Raw genomic sequence first — 15,782 nt, 5'->3', positions numbered from 1 at the left:
CACCCTATGGAACCTGTGCCAGATACTTAAAGGATTTACTACTCCCTTCCCATTGAAGAGCCTTTATGCTTGTGAGATTAAATGCTTTCCATTCTACAGTGACTAAAGGTAGATTCTCACACACTCCATATCAAGCCCGTTTGTGTGCCTGCAACCAAGAAGCACCAGATTCAATGGACCACATTCTCTTAGATTGCCCTTTACACAGCAGATCTCACCAGCTGATGCTGAGTAAAATGTTGGACCTCCAGCCCACAACTCTGAGAAATCAAATGATTCTCCTGGCAGATCGGGACAAAGATACCACTGCTCTAGTAGCTTCCTTTTTAGCCACAATTTTACCTGAAATGGTTCCCAACGAACCATCCCTTCAGGAAATAGACTGAGAGTGGCAGAATATCCAAGTGCACATGACCACAGTGTGACCCTATGATTTGTGTGATCCCAGTGATTTGAAACGTTTTACACTGTGATGCCAATAAAGGTATTTGATTTGAAACAATGGAGACAAACACACTTGCAGATTCCCCTCATTTTCTCTCCAAATTCAAATGTTTGAAAGCTCTTCCCTTTTAAAAATTGACATTAGCTCAGCTGTGCTCCAAGGGCCATGTGGTGACAGAACAGAAGGAAAAGTCTTCCAATATTATCTTTTCCAGCAGATTTTTGAAATGGTTATCAACAAAACGTCACTGTGAAGAGATGGCCAGAAATATTATAACACTGTGCACTATTATATTATTTATTTATTTATACCCCACATTCCCCAACAACAGGAATTTAAGGCAGCTTACAGATAAAATAAGAACAGCAAAAAACATAGATAAAAATCTGATGTCTCACTATTATAGATAATAACCTTATGATTTTGAGATAAATCTTCTTTGGGTGAGACTGAGAACCACTTCATCAGCATAAAGAATTATCTTAGTATCCAAAGAGCCATGTTAGATCCCATTGATGTGTACATTTTCTCTTACTGCTATAGCCGACACTTCAATCACAATGGCAAAGAGCACGGGAGATAAAGGACATCCCTGACTAGCTCCTCTAGACTGCATGTTTCTGACATACCTCCATTTCCCATTATTGGAGCTCCAAAAGTCAAGTCCAACTGATGAGTTCTGAACCCATACTGAAATATTCTAATTCTTTAAATAATATTGGAATGCCTTTTCTATCTCATGGTATGGGAGAATATCTGCTGTAAAGATGAGTACCAAAAATTCATTTATACTCCTAAACATTTCATTAGTTGTCCCATCTGAAATACTGTCAAAATGGCAGTGATTGATGAAGCATCTCAAATGGAACCAAAACCCACCTAAGGTAGCTGCCAAACTCCAAAAACAAACAAACAAAAAACAGTGGAGGTATGGCAGTACCTAGCATAAAGAATTATTGTTACACAACAAAATTGGCTACGCTGAAATAATTGTTTGAGGAAGATCCAGTACTGGAGGTAGAAGAATTAATAATAAAGAAAAGCTTGCAAGGGCAGTGACATCACCAAGGCGAGATGGTGTTTCGACCTGCTGCTCCTTCTTTCCCCATAAGCAAAAATAGGTTTGCCTTGCTTGCGGCAAAACGAAGTCTTGCTCAAACTTCTAATAGCCCCAAGCAGGCTATGAGCTGCATGATCAGAAAATCATGAAGTAGCCCTCTAGACAACTGGTCTCAGATCATCAGAGAATCACAAGCCCATTTCCAAAATGGTCACCAGAGCTCAGTGAAGGGGGGGAAAACAGCCCAGAGAGACCAGAAGCTCCATTTAACACAGCAGGTTACGTTGCCCTAATTAAAAAAACACTGTCTGAATCTAGGGTAAAGAACTGAAACTGTTGACAGAATATATTTCAAAACTCAACAGTTTCCCCAACAGTTAATGAAGAAATGGAACTCAGCACGAAGAACAGAACTATGATTCTTTAGCTAACTTTTATGTGGTTTAGTACATCTTTATTAATTTCACAAACAATGAAGCATATAGTAGGACAGTACATACAGTATACAATACAGTCTGGTGCACATAGGTTATCCCTCCTCTTTCACTCCTTGTTACTTCTCTATTTAATTATGACATATGTAACCAATGACAAAAAGAATGGATACTGAAAGAGAATTTTGAATCGTTACTGGTATAAACTATTATTTGCCTGTGTTCACTGTGGGGAAATAACAATAATTTTATTATTTATATGCTGCCTGGGTGGCTTCCAACCTGAAACGTTAAAAACCTCCCTGTACAGGGCTGCCTTCAGATGTCTGAATACGGAGCATATGTATATGGAGTGCATGTTTGTGTGTCCACAGTAAACAACAAATGTTTCTGCTGAACAAATGTTTTATGTGGTGAGCTTAACCGCTTGACTGAAGCTTCTGTGCTGCATCACGCACAGAATGTACCCAACAAGATGGGAAGGTTGGAGAAGAAGCAAGGTAGGATGAAGCCAAAATTGGGAATATTTGGCTGTTTCTTAGGCCATGAGGTTCTGTTCTTCTCCCTCCAAGGCAGCGAGTTCCTCCAGAAGTTTCTCTTTCTCCTGCTGCAGTTCCTGCACCCTCTCTTTGTTTTTCTTCAAGCGATCCTCCAGCCACTGCATAAGAGGACCACTGATGACAGACATCTGGCTGCAGAGTTTCTTAGTGAACACTGGCGAGGAAAGAAGTCATGCAGTAAATAGTGAGATACAACCATCTCCCTCTGCAGAGTGTCAGTGTACCAGTAATGATGACGTTGAGAATAATAATAATAATATACTATTATTTATACCCCACCCATCTGGTTGGGTTTCCCCAGCCACTCTGGGCGGCTTCCAACCAAATATTAAAAACAATACAGCATCCAACATTAAAAACTTTCCTAAACAGGGCAGCCTTCAGTTATCTTTTAAAAATAAAATAGTTGAATAATAATTATTATTTCCTTGGCACTCCAAAGGGTTTTCTTGGCACTCAGTTCACTCCAAGGCTGACTTAACAGCCTGATCCTATACGGTGTTAGAAATTATATAAGCCCTTCAAAATTTAACAGCTTAAATATACCTAACTGTGAAGGCAAGACGGGCACCAATAGCTCACAGAGCAAACACATCAAAAGAAAGAAGCAAGACCACGGACAAGTTTGCATTAAGGTACTCAGGCTAGCATGCTGGCAAAACAAAAGGTTTGCCTCCCTGTCCTCCATGGCAAACAAGTTATCATACCTGCTATCTTGAGTAAGTAGTTACGCCAAATCTTGGCGTATCAACAGTACAGACCAAATCCCAGCCATGGAAGGGGGTTAATGAAACTGGGAGCCACATAATAAGGATAATGCACTCCCTCAGCAAACTGCTCACATCTAAACAGAAGAGGCTTCCCTACACTTTTCAAACTGTTGGTGTGGAGCAACTATCATTTAATGCCAAGCCTCTGACAATCAGGGTCCAAAGTCTGATGACTGCAAATGTTTCAAGTACCAAAATGTGTGGCATTGGTACTTTTGATCTGGACATCCTTACCTGCACCATTATGGATCTTGGTTATGGGATCCAGATGGGTAAGGCTAAATGGAGGAAGAGAGCACACTGGTGTCAAGTCAGCACTCCCACAAAACACAAAACTCACAGTATGTTTTCTATCAGGCTTCACAAAACAACTTCCTCCAAAAAAAATAAAGACTACAATCCAGGTAGTTCTTCTCTCCCGGTCACTTCATGTCAATGTCCACTTCCTGGACCACAGTAGGTTACTTGGCTACTGGCAAGGGTCACCACATGGCCCACATGGGATTTTGAAATGCCCCCTGCTGGATCAGACCCTCTTGTCCCAGTGGCTTGATTCCCACAGTAGTCAAGCAGATGCTTCTGCAAAACCAACATTTTCATTATTTACTTAATTCAAACCCTCTTTCTTCTAGCTCAGCAGACTGCCAGGCAAGGGCCAAATTACTCCTGCAGATGATGATGATGATTAATTGAATTTATATACCACCCTATGCCCAGAGGTCCCAGAGCAGTTCACAGAACAAAATCAAAATATAAAACCACAAAATATTTAATCAAAATAAGATCAGCAACCCAATAACCCCACCTTCCAAAAAAACCCCCTCATTTTAAAAGGGAATAGGATGTCAATCAAATCAACCAAAAGCCTGGCTAAAAAGGAACATTTTTGCCTAGCACCTAAAGATGTACAGTGGTGCCTCGCAAGACGAAATTAATTCGTTCCGCAAGTCTCTTCGTCTTGCGAGTTTTTCGTCTTGCGATGCACGGTTTTCCATAGGAATGCATTGAAAATCAATTAATGCGTTCCTATGGAAAACGCCTTCCCCCGACCTCTTCTGGCGGGCGGCATTTTAAAATCGCCCGGGACAGCGGAGGACTTCTCCGCTGTCCGGGGCGATTTAAAAGCCCCTGGGAAGGCAGGCAGGGGGGACAAAGGCTTTCTCGCCCCGCCGCTCGGCTTCGGGACATCGTTCCGATGCCGGGCGGCGGGGGGAGGCTTTCCCGCCCCGCCGCCGGGCTTCGGGACGATGCCCCGAAGCCGGGCGGCGGGGGGAGGCTTTCTCGCCCGGCTTCGGGACATCGTTCCGATGCCGGGCGGCGGGGGGAGGCTTTCTCGCCCGGCCGCCCGGCTTCGGGACGTCGTTCCGATGCCGGGCGGCTGGGGGAGGCGTTCCTGCCCCACCGCCCGGCATCGGGACGATGCCCCGAAGCCGGGCGGCGGGGGGAGGCTTTCCCGCCCGGCCGCCCGGCTTCGGGACATCGTTCCGATGCCGGGCGGCTGGGGGAGGCGTTCCTGCCCCACCGCCCGGCATCGGGACGATGCCCCGAAGCCGGGCGGCGGGGGGAGGCTTTCCCGCCCGGCCGCCCGGCTTCGGGACATCGTTCCGATGCCGGGCGGCTGGGGGAGGCGTTCCTGCCCCACCGCCCGGCATCGGGACGATGCCCCGAAGCCGGGCGGCGGGGGGAGGCTTTCCCGCCCGGCCGCCCGGCTTCGGGACATCGTTCCGATGCCGGGCGGCTGGGGGAGGCGTTCCTGCCCCACCGCCCGGCATCGGGACGATGCCCCGATGCCGGGCGGCGGGGGGAGGCGTTCCTGCCCCACCGCCCGGCATCGGGACGATGCCCCGAAGCCGGGCGGCGGGGGGAGGCTTTCCCGCCCGGCCGCCCGGCTTCGGGACATCGTTCCGGTGCCGGGCGGCTGGGGGAGGCGTTCCTGCCCCACCGCCCGGCATCGGGACGATGCCCCGAAGCCGGGCGGCGGGGGGAGGCTTTCCCGCCCGGCCGCCCGGCTTCGGGACATCGTTCCGATGCCGGGCGGCTGGGGGAGGCGTTCCTGCCCCACCGCCCGGCATCGGGACGATGCCCCGAAGCCGGGCGGCGGGGGGAGGCTTTCCCGCCCGGCCGCCCGGCTTCGGGACATCGTTCCGATGCCGGGCGGCTGGGGGAGGCGTTCCTGCCCCACCGCCCGGCATCGGGACGATGCCCCGATGCCGGGCGGCGGGGGGAGGCGTTCCTGCCCCACCGCCCGGCATCGGGACGATGCCCCTAAGCCGGGCGGCGGGGGGAGGCTTTCCCGCCCGGCCGCCCGGCTTCGGGACATCGTTCCGATGCCGGGCGGCTGGGGGAGGCGTTCCCGCCCCACCGCCCGGCATCGGGACGATGCCCCGAAGCCGGGCGGCGGGGGGAGGCTTTCCCGCCCGGCCGCCCGGCTTCGGGACATCGTTCCGATGCCGGGCGGCTGGGGGAGGCGTTCCTGCCCCACCGCCCGGCATCGGGACGATGCCCCGATGCCGGGCGGCGGGGGGAGGCGTTCCTGCCCCACCGCCCGGCATCGGGACGATGCCCCGAAGCCGGGCGGCTGGGGGAGGCGTTCCTGCCCCACCGCCCGGCATCGGGACGATGCCCCGAAGCCGGGCGGCGGGGGGAGGCTTTCCCGCCCGGCCGCCCGGCTTCGGGACATCGTTCCGATGCCGGGCGGCTGGGGGAGGCGTTCCTGCCCCACCGCCCGGCTTCGGGACATCGTTCCGATGCCGGGCGGCGGGGGGAGGCGTTCCTGCCCCACCGCCCGGCATCGGAACGATGCCCCGAAGCCGGGCGGCTGGGGGAGGCGTTCCTGCCCCACCGCCCGGCATCGGGACGATGCCCCGAAGCCGGGCGGCGGGGGGAGGCGTTCCTGCCCCACCGCCCGGCATCGGGACGATGCCCCGAAGCCGGGCGGCGGGGGGAGGCTTCAAAAGCCGTCCGGGGGCTTTTAAATCGCCCCGGACAGTCCCGGGGCGATTTAAAAGCCCCCGGTTAGGCAGGCAGGGGGGGCAAAAGTCTTTGCCCCCCCTGCCTGCCTTCAAAAGCCGTCCGGGATAGCGGGAAGCGCTTCCCTGCTATCCCGGACCGCTTTTAAAATGCTGGCGGTGGGGAGCAAAGCCTTTCGCCCCCGCCGGCCTTCCTGGACCTCTTCTGAAGTCCGGAGGGGGGGGGGAAGGCTTTGCTCCCCACCGCCAGCATTTAAAAAAAGGTCCCCGAGATTTCCCTATGGGCTTTCGTCTTGCGATGCAAGCCCATAGGGAAAATCGTCTAGCGAAGCGTCGCAAAAACCGAAAAACCCTTTCGTCTTGCGGGTTTTTCGTCTTGCGAGGCATTCGTCTTGCGGGGCACCACTGTATAATGAAGGTGCCAAGTGAACTTCCCTAGAGAGGGCTTTCCACAGATGGGGAGCCACTGCAGAGAAGGCCTGTTCTTATGTTGCCACCCTCCGGACTTCTTGAGGAGGAGGCACACAAAGAAGGGCCTCAGAAGATCATCTCAGGGTCCAGGTAGAGCAGGCATCCCCAAACTCAGCCCTCCAGCTGTTTTGGGACTACAATTCCCACTATCCTTGACCACTGGTCCTGTTAGCTAGTGATGATGGGAGTTGTAGTCCCAAAACAGCTGGCAGGCCAAGTTTGGGGATGCCTGAGGTAGAGGCAGTCCTTAAGGTATTGTGGTGCTGAGCCATTTAAGGCTTTATAGGTCAAAACCAGCGCTTTGAATTGGACCCAGAAACAGTAGAGTCAGACCAGGATCGGTGTACTGTACTCAAACCATCTTGCTCCGGTGAACAACCTGGCTGCTGAATTCTGCACTAGCTGAAGTTTTAGAACAGTCTTCAAAGACAGCCCTACATATAACACATTGCAGTAATCTAACCTTGAGGATACCAGAGCATAGACAAAAATAGTTAGGCTATCCCCGTCCAGATAGGGACGTAGCTGTTCCACCCGCTGAAGCTGATGGAAGGCACTCTTGGTCACTTAGGCCACCTGAGCCACAAGCAACAGCAAAATATCTAGGAGTTATCCCCAAGCTACGAACCTGCTCCTTCAGAGGAAGTGTAACCCCATCAACAGCAGACAATCTCCCACACTGAAGGTTCGACGGGCTGAAAAGCATTCCCCAAGCAACAACATCTGGGAATGACCATCCAAGTAGGACTGGAACCACCGTAAAGCGGTGTCACCCACCCCTAGTTTGGAGAGTCACTCCAGAAGTATACCATGCTTGATGGTATCGAAAGCCGCTGAGAGGTCTTGCCGCCTTTCTCCCACCATCTGTGTCAGCTTTTGGACGCCTTTGGGTCCCCCCTCAATGAAATTAGGCTAAGAGCTGCATGGAACCCTTAGGCTGTAGGCTGCCTACCTCTGCCATACAGTGGTACCTCTGTTTACAAACGCTTCTGGTTATGAACTCCGCTAACCTGGAAGTAGCTGCTCATGGTTGCGAACTTTGCCCCAGGATGCAAATGGAAATTGCACACCGGAGGCGCGCACACAGTGGGAAGCCCCATTAGCAAAAGCACGCCTCAGGATACGAATGGTTTCAGCTTAAGAATGGACCTCCGGAACGAATTAAGTTCGTAACCAGAGGTACCACTGTACTTGATGGCAAAGGAGAGCAAGTGATAAGCGTATCCAAATAAAGCAAAGAAGGAAGCCTGGCTCTCATTTTACCTGTGGATTTTCCTGTAAGCATCTTGCTCCTCTTGACACAAGATCCTGGGGAGCTCCATCATTGACTCAAGACACGCTTTCCCCATGGTGGTGTGAGGTATTATATGCACAGGAATTTCAATCCTTTCATACCTACAAGGGGAAGAATATTTGTGTTACTGTTCCATTTTTGGAGCCTTGACAGCATAATTCTACGCGTGCTTAGTTGGAAGTCATTTTTTATTTATTAATTTGAAGTATTTGTTGGCTGTCTTTTAGGACCAAACCCTCCCAAAGTAGCTTCTACCACACATATTCACAACATAAAATCAATACAAGTTTAAAACCATAAAACAGTATTAAAATGCAACAGAAAAAGAATAAGAACCTATAAAAATACAACATTCAGCCCAGTAAGAGAAGTAAATGCTAGAAGAGCACAATATACACAGCACACACAAACTGTGTTAAGTGGGGCTTACTCTAGAAAAGTGTGCACACTATATCGTCCATGGATGCCAGGTGAAAAACAGGAACTATAAAGATACAAGCAGCTGGGCACAACAATAGAATGTCTAGGCACACTTTTTTATAACAAGAATACAAAGATGAAAGTGACCGAACTGAAGGTAAAATATTATGTTCATTTTTCACATGGTCTAATCCTTCCCCTGCCCATCCCCCTACTATTCTTAAGTGGGTCTCTTCTCCAGTTTTCAGAGAGTAGATAGAAGTGGGGAAGCAGAAAAAGCTCCTCCTTTCCTTCCACTCTGCAGTTTCAATCTGAAATATTAGGCACAATACTGTGCTCAGAGCTCAGAAACTGCTCCCGCTAATGAAATCCCCTGTCGCAAAATGCGCCCAGAACAATGGGAATTTTGAACCCAGAATTGCCTAGAGATGAAGAATTGAGAATTAAAACATAGCAGAACTGCTATACATAAAAAGTAACCACTGAAGCTGAAGTTCAAAGAAAAGTGAGAAAGGCACTGAGTTTGCCAAACCCTCCTACTTAACAGAGCACTTACTCGGAGCTCTTTTGGGCTTGAATGGACTGGAAACAGGTGAACAGAATCCGGCCAGTCTGGAATAATCAGCAGATTTATGTGAGTTAAAGAAAGAAAGAAAAAAATTATTATACAACAGGATGTTTGATTATCCAAACCCCAAAAGAGCCACACATCTCTATGTAGTGTCACTCTATTCAGGTGTTCTACTACTTGGGAAACTGGGAGGGAAGAAGGAAATAAACACACTGGATGGGATTCAACTAAGATATTCCATGCAGCGGAACTTTCCCCTCTCCCCCACCATGCCCCTGTGCTCCTTAAATCTTTTCTGAATGATTGGGAGAGACCCCATAACAGGTTTAGCACAGGTGTGGGGAAGGGAAGTCTTGTTGCTTGAGTGGACAGAGTTGTACAGGCATACATCCCATTTCACACTAAGTTTCATTCCACCCACTGCACTCCAGCCAGAGATTAAAGCTCACATTCCATTAAATGATAAACATTCCAATGGCACCTTGAAGACTGATTGCTGCAGAAGGAGCCTATTTAGGTGATATACTGCCAAATGTGAAGTTCATTGTCCCAATGAATATACCTGGGTTTTGTTTCTGTTTAACAGTAGTTGTGGGTGCACAATTAGAATTACTGTTGCTTTTGAGCAGGGTGGTTAAACCCTCCCTGACCCACACATGCAGTTGCAACAAAAACCATGTCCTCTTCCTTGAAGTTGCTGTTTACTATGGGAGATAAGTGATTATTGATGTCAATACCAGTATTGGGGCGGAATGTGTTCTTTTATTTCCTTCTCAGGTCATTCTTGGACAACTTTGTGCATGTTGTCTTTGCATTTGTGTTCCCCTATCGTAACACCCACTGCTAAATTCCGCCAACAATTATTGTTCACTAAACCACAGCACTAGTGATCCACCTAATCCAGATTAAGTGGCTCAGAAATGGAACTTCAGTCCATGTTTAGGTATTCCAAAGAAGACAGTCTGCCTTTCCCCAATGCACCCTCTTAGTATCTTCCCACATTTTATGCCTGTCCATTTTTAATGTGGTTCAGCAACATCTGCAGACCCAAGTATGGGGAAAGCTAGGGAGCCTGGATTTGAGGGTGTGCACTCTAAGACACAAAGGACCAAGTAGTTAAGAAAAGTGCTGGGACCCTAATTACCTTCTCCAAGCTCATGCACTTGTTTCACGGAATTTATGTGTGTGTAATCACTGAAAACAAAGTGACAAACCATAACATCAACGAATGAAAGGGAGAGACCTAGTCTACAGCTCAACTCTAATTTAATTTTATGTGTCTCAGGACTAAAACCACTCAGCTCACAAACTATGCTGAAATTGAAACCACAGCAGCAATAGGTATCATGTATGTGTTCACTGCTTCAAGTATCTCCAGTCCAGGGATCTTCAACCTTTTCAGACCCAAGACCCACTTTTAACCCAAGCATGCATTTGGGGACCTATGTCTTAATCTTTAATCACATATTTGCATGGTGGTAATGCTCCTGTTGTGACCTAGCTTGGATTAGGCCACAACCCACTTGTGAAGACCAGTGATCTAATCCAGGCTCCAGAAAGAATAGTGCATTGTTTTCAGAAAGGAACAGAGAGCAATAATGGCTACGACACAGGAAAGGGTGTCATTTATTTACCTTTGTGTTTTTGTCATCATTGAAACAGGAGAAGATAAGCCCCACAAAGTCTTGGTCCATCATCTGATACATTGCTTGTGTGCAGAGGTCTGCAGGCATACAATTGGCAAAACATATTACAAATTCTACATTCCCTGGCTTAACAGAAGCCACTGGATCATTAGTGTGAAAGATCAAGCCAGACAAGGAAATATCATAGATGTCCTTTTTTTCAGGAGCAGCAGAGAGCATTGGAGAAGAGATTTGTATGACATTTGAAAACGAAAGTTACCATACAATAATGTAAGCCAGGGGTAGGCAACCTAAGGCCCATGGGCCACAAGCAGTCCACGGGGGTCGTTTAACCAGCCCACGAGCCACCCCCAAACCAAGCTGCCCACTTGGCGAGTCCCCGTGCGCTGTGCTAAACTGCCGCAGCGCAGCGCGGGGACTTGCTTCCGCGGTGCTGAAAATTGCGTCTGAATCTGCGCATGCACAGACGCCGGAAATCGCAGATGGGCGCACTCATGCAAATGCGCAATCCAGCCCACAGAGGGATATCTGCTGGAGTGAACTGGCCCAGACAAGGTAAACTTTGCCAACCCCTGATGTAAGCCTCTAAAAGCAAGATTACAGCCAAATCTAAGACAGCCCTGGGAGTCCCTTATTTAATCATCTCCTGCTGCATCTTTTGGCTCTATTTATAGATTTCGATCTTGGGGCTCTTCCTCTCCCTGTTTTTTTTTTGGGGTGGTGGTGGAGCAAACTGCTTTCTCCCCTTTTGCTTAAACTGCACTTCCCCCCTTTTCTCTCCGACCCTCTTCTGTGAATAAAAACCATTTCTTCTCTTCTCTCAGTCTACCATTCCTCTTAGGGGCTCTCGCTTTGTTATCACTTGGCACACAACAGCAAGCATTAGGTGGCTTTGAAGAGTAAGAGCAGGGAACTTCAAAGGGGAAATGAAACAGTAACTCAAACATAAGAGTTTCCAAGGTGGACAGTAGTAAATCAGGAATAGAAGGTCACACCTAGCTATTATGGTTTGTAGGCCAAGCTAAAAATGCAACTTTGCTAAAACCTGCCTGTTGCCATAGTACTGTGTATGCAGATAGGAGCATGTTTTTATTAACCAATGAAACTGTACACATGTGCTGATCACGCTTCAAGTAGCCAATCCATATTCATAACATCTTGTGTTTCAAGTAAAACTTTGTAGGGAAACCATATACCGGTAAATATGAGCCTGATGCCTTAGATGGCAAGATTTTTTATTTTTTTGGTGGGGACACACACACCAGTTTTTTTCTGCATTTCCTTCTTCCCAAGTCAGGTAAGAAAAGGGCCGTGGTGTGTGCTTTGCAAACAGAAGGTCTCAGGTTCAATCTCCAGCATCAACATGTTGGTCTGGGGAGTCACTGCCAGTCATTATGGACAAATATTGAGCTAAGTGATCAGTGTTCTGACTTGGCCTGAGCCGGCTTCCTATATTTCTATAATGGAGCACTCATCCCCAAAAGTCTATTGTAATCAGCAAAGATTCTTTGCCAGGAGCATTCAGCACATACAGGTCCTGCCTTGTAGGAAAATGAAGGCTCCACCTGTCACAAGATCTTATCCTTACATTGAATTCTCTCTCTCTCTCTCTCATATACATATGTATAAAATCTTTCAGGTATCTCACCCCCTTAAAAAGTGGCCCACCCCAAGTCAGCATATATTGGATGATGGACACATGTCTTACCCAGAAGAAAACTCTTACCTACGTGTGATGGCCAAACGGTTATGTGGGGATGAGAATGATACCAGCCAACAACTCTTGTAGGCTGTCCAGTTAACTTAGCCAATCTGTGTGTTAGTTAAGGTTTCTCCAAAAACTAAAAATAGCTCCCTACTGCAAATCTAGTCATGCATTTAAAAATACACATGTTCTTACATTTGCCAATCTCAAACATGCGCACACACTATTATTATGAAATGTTCTTTCAGAACAGCAAAGGAAAGAAGCAGAGAACTATGGGCAGGACATTTCCCTTCTAGGCCATCACTTGCAAAGTGATTTAAGTCACTTTCCCAAAATCTCGTGCCCTTTGAGGACTACCTGCCTTGAAAATACTCAAGTGTTATTACCCCATAATTTTTGTCAAAGGATATCTCTGCTTCTGTTGAAGCAGCTGAGAGCTGCTCTGGGGAAATCTCCACACGATCTTTTCTCTTATCTGATCGGTGCAGAATGATCACGGAGTGAATATGAACTATTCGGCTAGTACCAACCTGTGGATAAATGAAGAAAAACATATGAAGCACAACATTTCACATGCTTACTTGGGCATGCATCCCACTGTACTAAATGGAGCTCACTCCAGGTAAATGTGCGTGCAATGGCAGCAGCAACACAAGAAGATTGTGATTCCAGAATATGCTTACTCTCACTGAAAAACCCTTCTTCGTTCTTACATCTCGCACACATGCAAGATCATTTAAGCAGAGACTTATTTCTGAAAACTTGCTTTCAAACTGAGCAGAGCTGCCTTTACATCCCTCCAAATAACCTTTGCAAAGAACCTGACTGTCTAAAGCCATCCAAGAAAGTGATTTCCTTCCCTGGTACAGATCAAGCCAACCTAAGCTCTTCCAAGGAGACCTTGCTCCATGATCACAAGATTTTAAAATCTGTGTTGGTGACAACACAGAAGCAGGTTTTGTTGGTAATTGCACCCACCACTGGAATGCCCTCCCTTGAGTAATTTTGAGAGACAATAATGAGCTTTAAACACTTCTGAACACCTATGTTTGCTCAAGCTTTCCAAATTCTTTGTTTTGTTCACTACTCAGCTTTATTTGTTAACACTGTTACATTTTTATCTAGTTTTTAGGAAATTTTATTTAATGTTGCTATATTTCTATTGTTTTTATGAAAACTTCTTAGAGGTTTTTATTATATTAAGCAGACAAAAGTTTTAATGAAGAAAATATATTGAAGACAGGAGCCCAGACTCATGTAGTTTAAAGTTTAACTGAGAGATACTTTGGCCACTGTATAACTAGACACTATGTGTTTCCATCTAGGGGTGTTGCACCTGACTCCAGATGCCAGGCTGCAGTTACTCAGAGCACACATGCAGAGATGCTACTCTTTATCAATTCACATGCTCTCTGAGAAGACTGGCATAAAAGAGCAACACTGCTACAGGTCCCTGTTGAAACCTGCTGCATGAGACATGCAATTGCAATCTAGGAGAGCAACCATAACAACAGATGCTGCCAGTAATCAATCCTACTGTAGTCAATCCCCCAACAATGGAGCAGAAGAAAGAAAAGACTTTAAGGATCCAACTCTTTGTAGAGGTACTTGAGAAAATGTTCAGTGCTGCCCAGTACTACCTAATTATCGGTACAAACAAATATTAAGTGGGTCAAGCTATGAAAATATTTCTAAACTCATACTGTCAGTTCCTCCTAGTGATGCATTATTTAGTTGGTCAGACTCAATAGCTTACATCATTCCTGACAATCGGCCATGCTGGGTGAGATGATGGGAATTGGGAGAACAATACTTGTTAGGCCCCAGGTTCCCCTCCCCAGGTTAAAATATTCTAAATGACTAAAAGTTATACAAAGTAATCAAGAGGCTTTTTAAGAGCACCACTTTTAGAAATGTACAGTACTTGAAAAACCTGCAGAGAGCAAGCCTCAGTTCAAGAGAGAAATCCCTTTCCTGCGGGTGAGAGAAATGGGGAAAGAGTGCACCTTTTCTAACATGAAACTTGCTTCAGAACATGCACATGGCATCTTAAAATAAAGATGCTTTTATTCTTTAGAACTCTGGGCCATATTTAATCCTGATTCATGAGGCAACATATTTATAAAATTATTTCTTAACACAAATTACATTAAAACTGGCAGGGGGCATGATCCATCTTAAAAGGCAATTCATCCTTCTCCCACACAGAGGATGTGTGCTTTTTAAAATTATGCCCACTATAACATACAGAAATATAATCTGAAAACAAAAAAGGCATGCTTTCCTCATAAATATGGTTACAACCCATTGCTTCTCTCTTCACTTTCTTGCTCCAACAGTCTTTTGGGAACAGGCTGTTTTTTAGGAAAGGTCCGTTGCTGCGCTGCTTTTATTGTAATTATTTGTTTCAAAAAAATCATACACCGCTTGATTATGAAAAACAAAAAACACCTCAAAGTGGTTTACAAAAAGATAAAACAATAAAATCGAGTGGGGGTGTCACAACCATACTTTAAAACATACATAATTATAATACTAACACAGATTAAAATTACCTCAGCTTTCTAAGAATCTGGGTAGGTGCGTCTAAGTAACAATGCTTGAGGAGACGCGGAAAAGAGTACAGCAATGGTGCCTGCTTAATCTCAATAGGCAAGGAGTTCCAAAGTGCAGGAGCTGCCACACTACAGGGTTGTGATTTTACAAATGTGGAAGGGGTGTTTCATAGCACCTGCAGCAGTGTTTTCTGTATGTTTTAATGTAGATAAATTGATCTTAATTCTATTGCTTCATTATTATTTTTAAAGATCCCCCTATGTTTTCAGCTCTTCTAATTTTTTTTATGCGAGCTGCCCTGAGATGGAGTGATAGAAATAAATATTGTGATCAATCGTCACTGTGGAAGTCAGTGGGGGAGTCGGCCCACTGACAGGTGAGGGTTACGGCTGCGGCCTGTAACGGATCCGCCCAGAAGGTAAGCGCCCTGCACTCAGCGGGACATACAAGCCAGCCCCGGCTCCCCCGGTCCCTCCTCCGCAGTATTCCCCGGCAGCAGCAGACCCCGCTCCTTACCTCGCCAATGCAGAGGCCCATGACCTCCTCTTGCTCAGTGCTCAGCGCGTGGACCATGCAGACGAGGAAGGCGTCGGCCTCCAGGTGCGCCGCCTGCAACGCCATCGCCGCCTGCTTCGCTCTTCTTCGCCGCTCCTTGTCTCCCCTCTTAAAGGGGAGGCCGGGGATCACTCAGCCGGTAGCAGCACATAAGATTATTTTTGTTTCTCACGGCTGTGGGTCCAAGCCCAACGTTAGGTGTTGCAGTGGGGTCGGACTAGATGGCCCTCAGGGTCCCTTCCAACCTTACGAGTCTAGGGCGAAAGCGGTCCTGCGGTCCTGAGCATCTCTTCCGCCTAGGCCTCTTCTGAGAGGGAGATGGT

At 47.3% G+C, this 15,782-nt stretch overlaps 1 protein-coding gene across 1 annotated transcript; it reads right to left on the bottom strand.

Moving 5' to 3' along the window:
* Window positions 1–1,937: 1,937 nt before the first annotated feature.
* BRCC3 (BRCA1/BRCA2-containing complex subunit 3) lies at window positions 1,938–15,770 on the bottom strand. The gene is made up of 8 exons (XM_081896770.1): window positions 15,421–15,770; window positions 12,759–12,878; window positions 12,367–12,454; window positions 10,629–10,717; window positions 8,980–9,035; window positions 7,973–8,104; window positions 3,504–3,547; window positions 1,938–2,653 (listed from the first exon to the last, which is right to left on the bottom strand). Exons 1-8 carry the CDS (start codon window positions 15,523–15,525, stop codon window positions 2,478–2,480), a joined length of 810 nt encoding a protein of 269 aa, XP_081752896.1. The 5' UTR covers window positions 15,526–15,770; the 3' UTR covers window positions 1,938–2,477.
* Between the last annotated feature and the right edge of the window lie 12 nt (window positions 15,771–15,782).

Source organism: Podarcis melisellensis (genome assembly GCF_964234715.1).
Source record: "Podarcis melisellensis genome assembly, chromosome: Z".
NCBI classification, from domain to species: domain Eukaryota; kingdom Metazoa; phylum Chordata; class Lepidosauria; order Squamata; family Lacertidae; genus Podarcis; species Podarcis melisellensis.
Note: the sequence above shows the minus strand (reverse complement) of the source record. Positions and strands in the feature narration are given on the sequence as shown.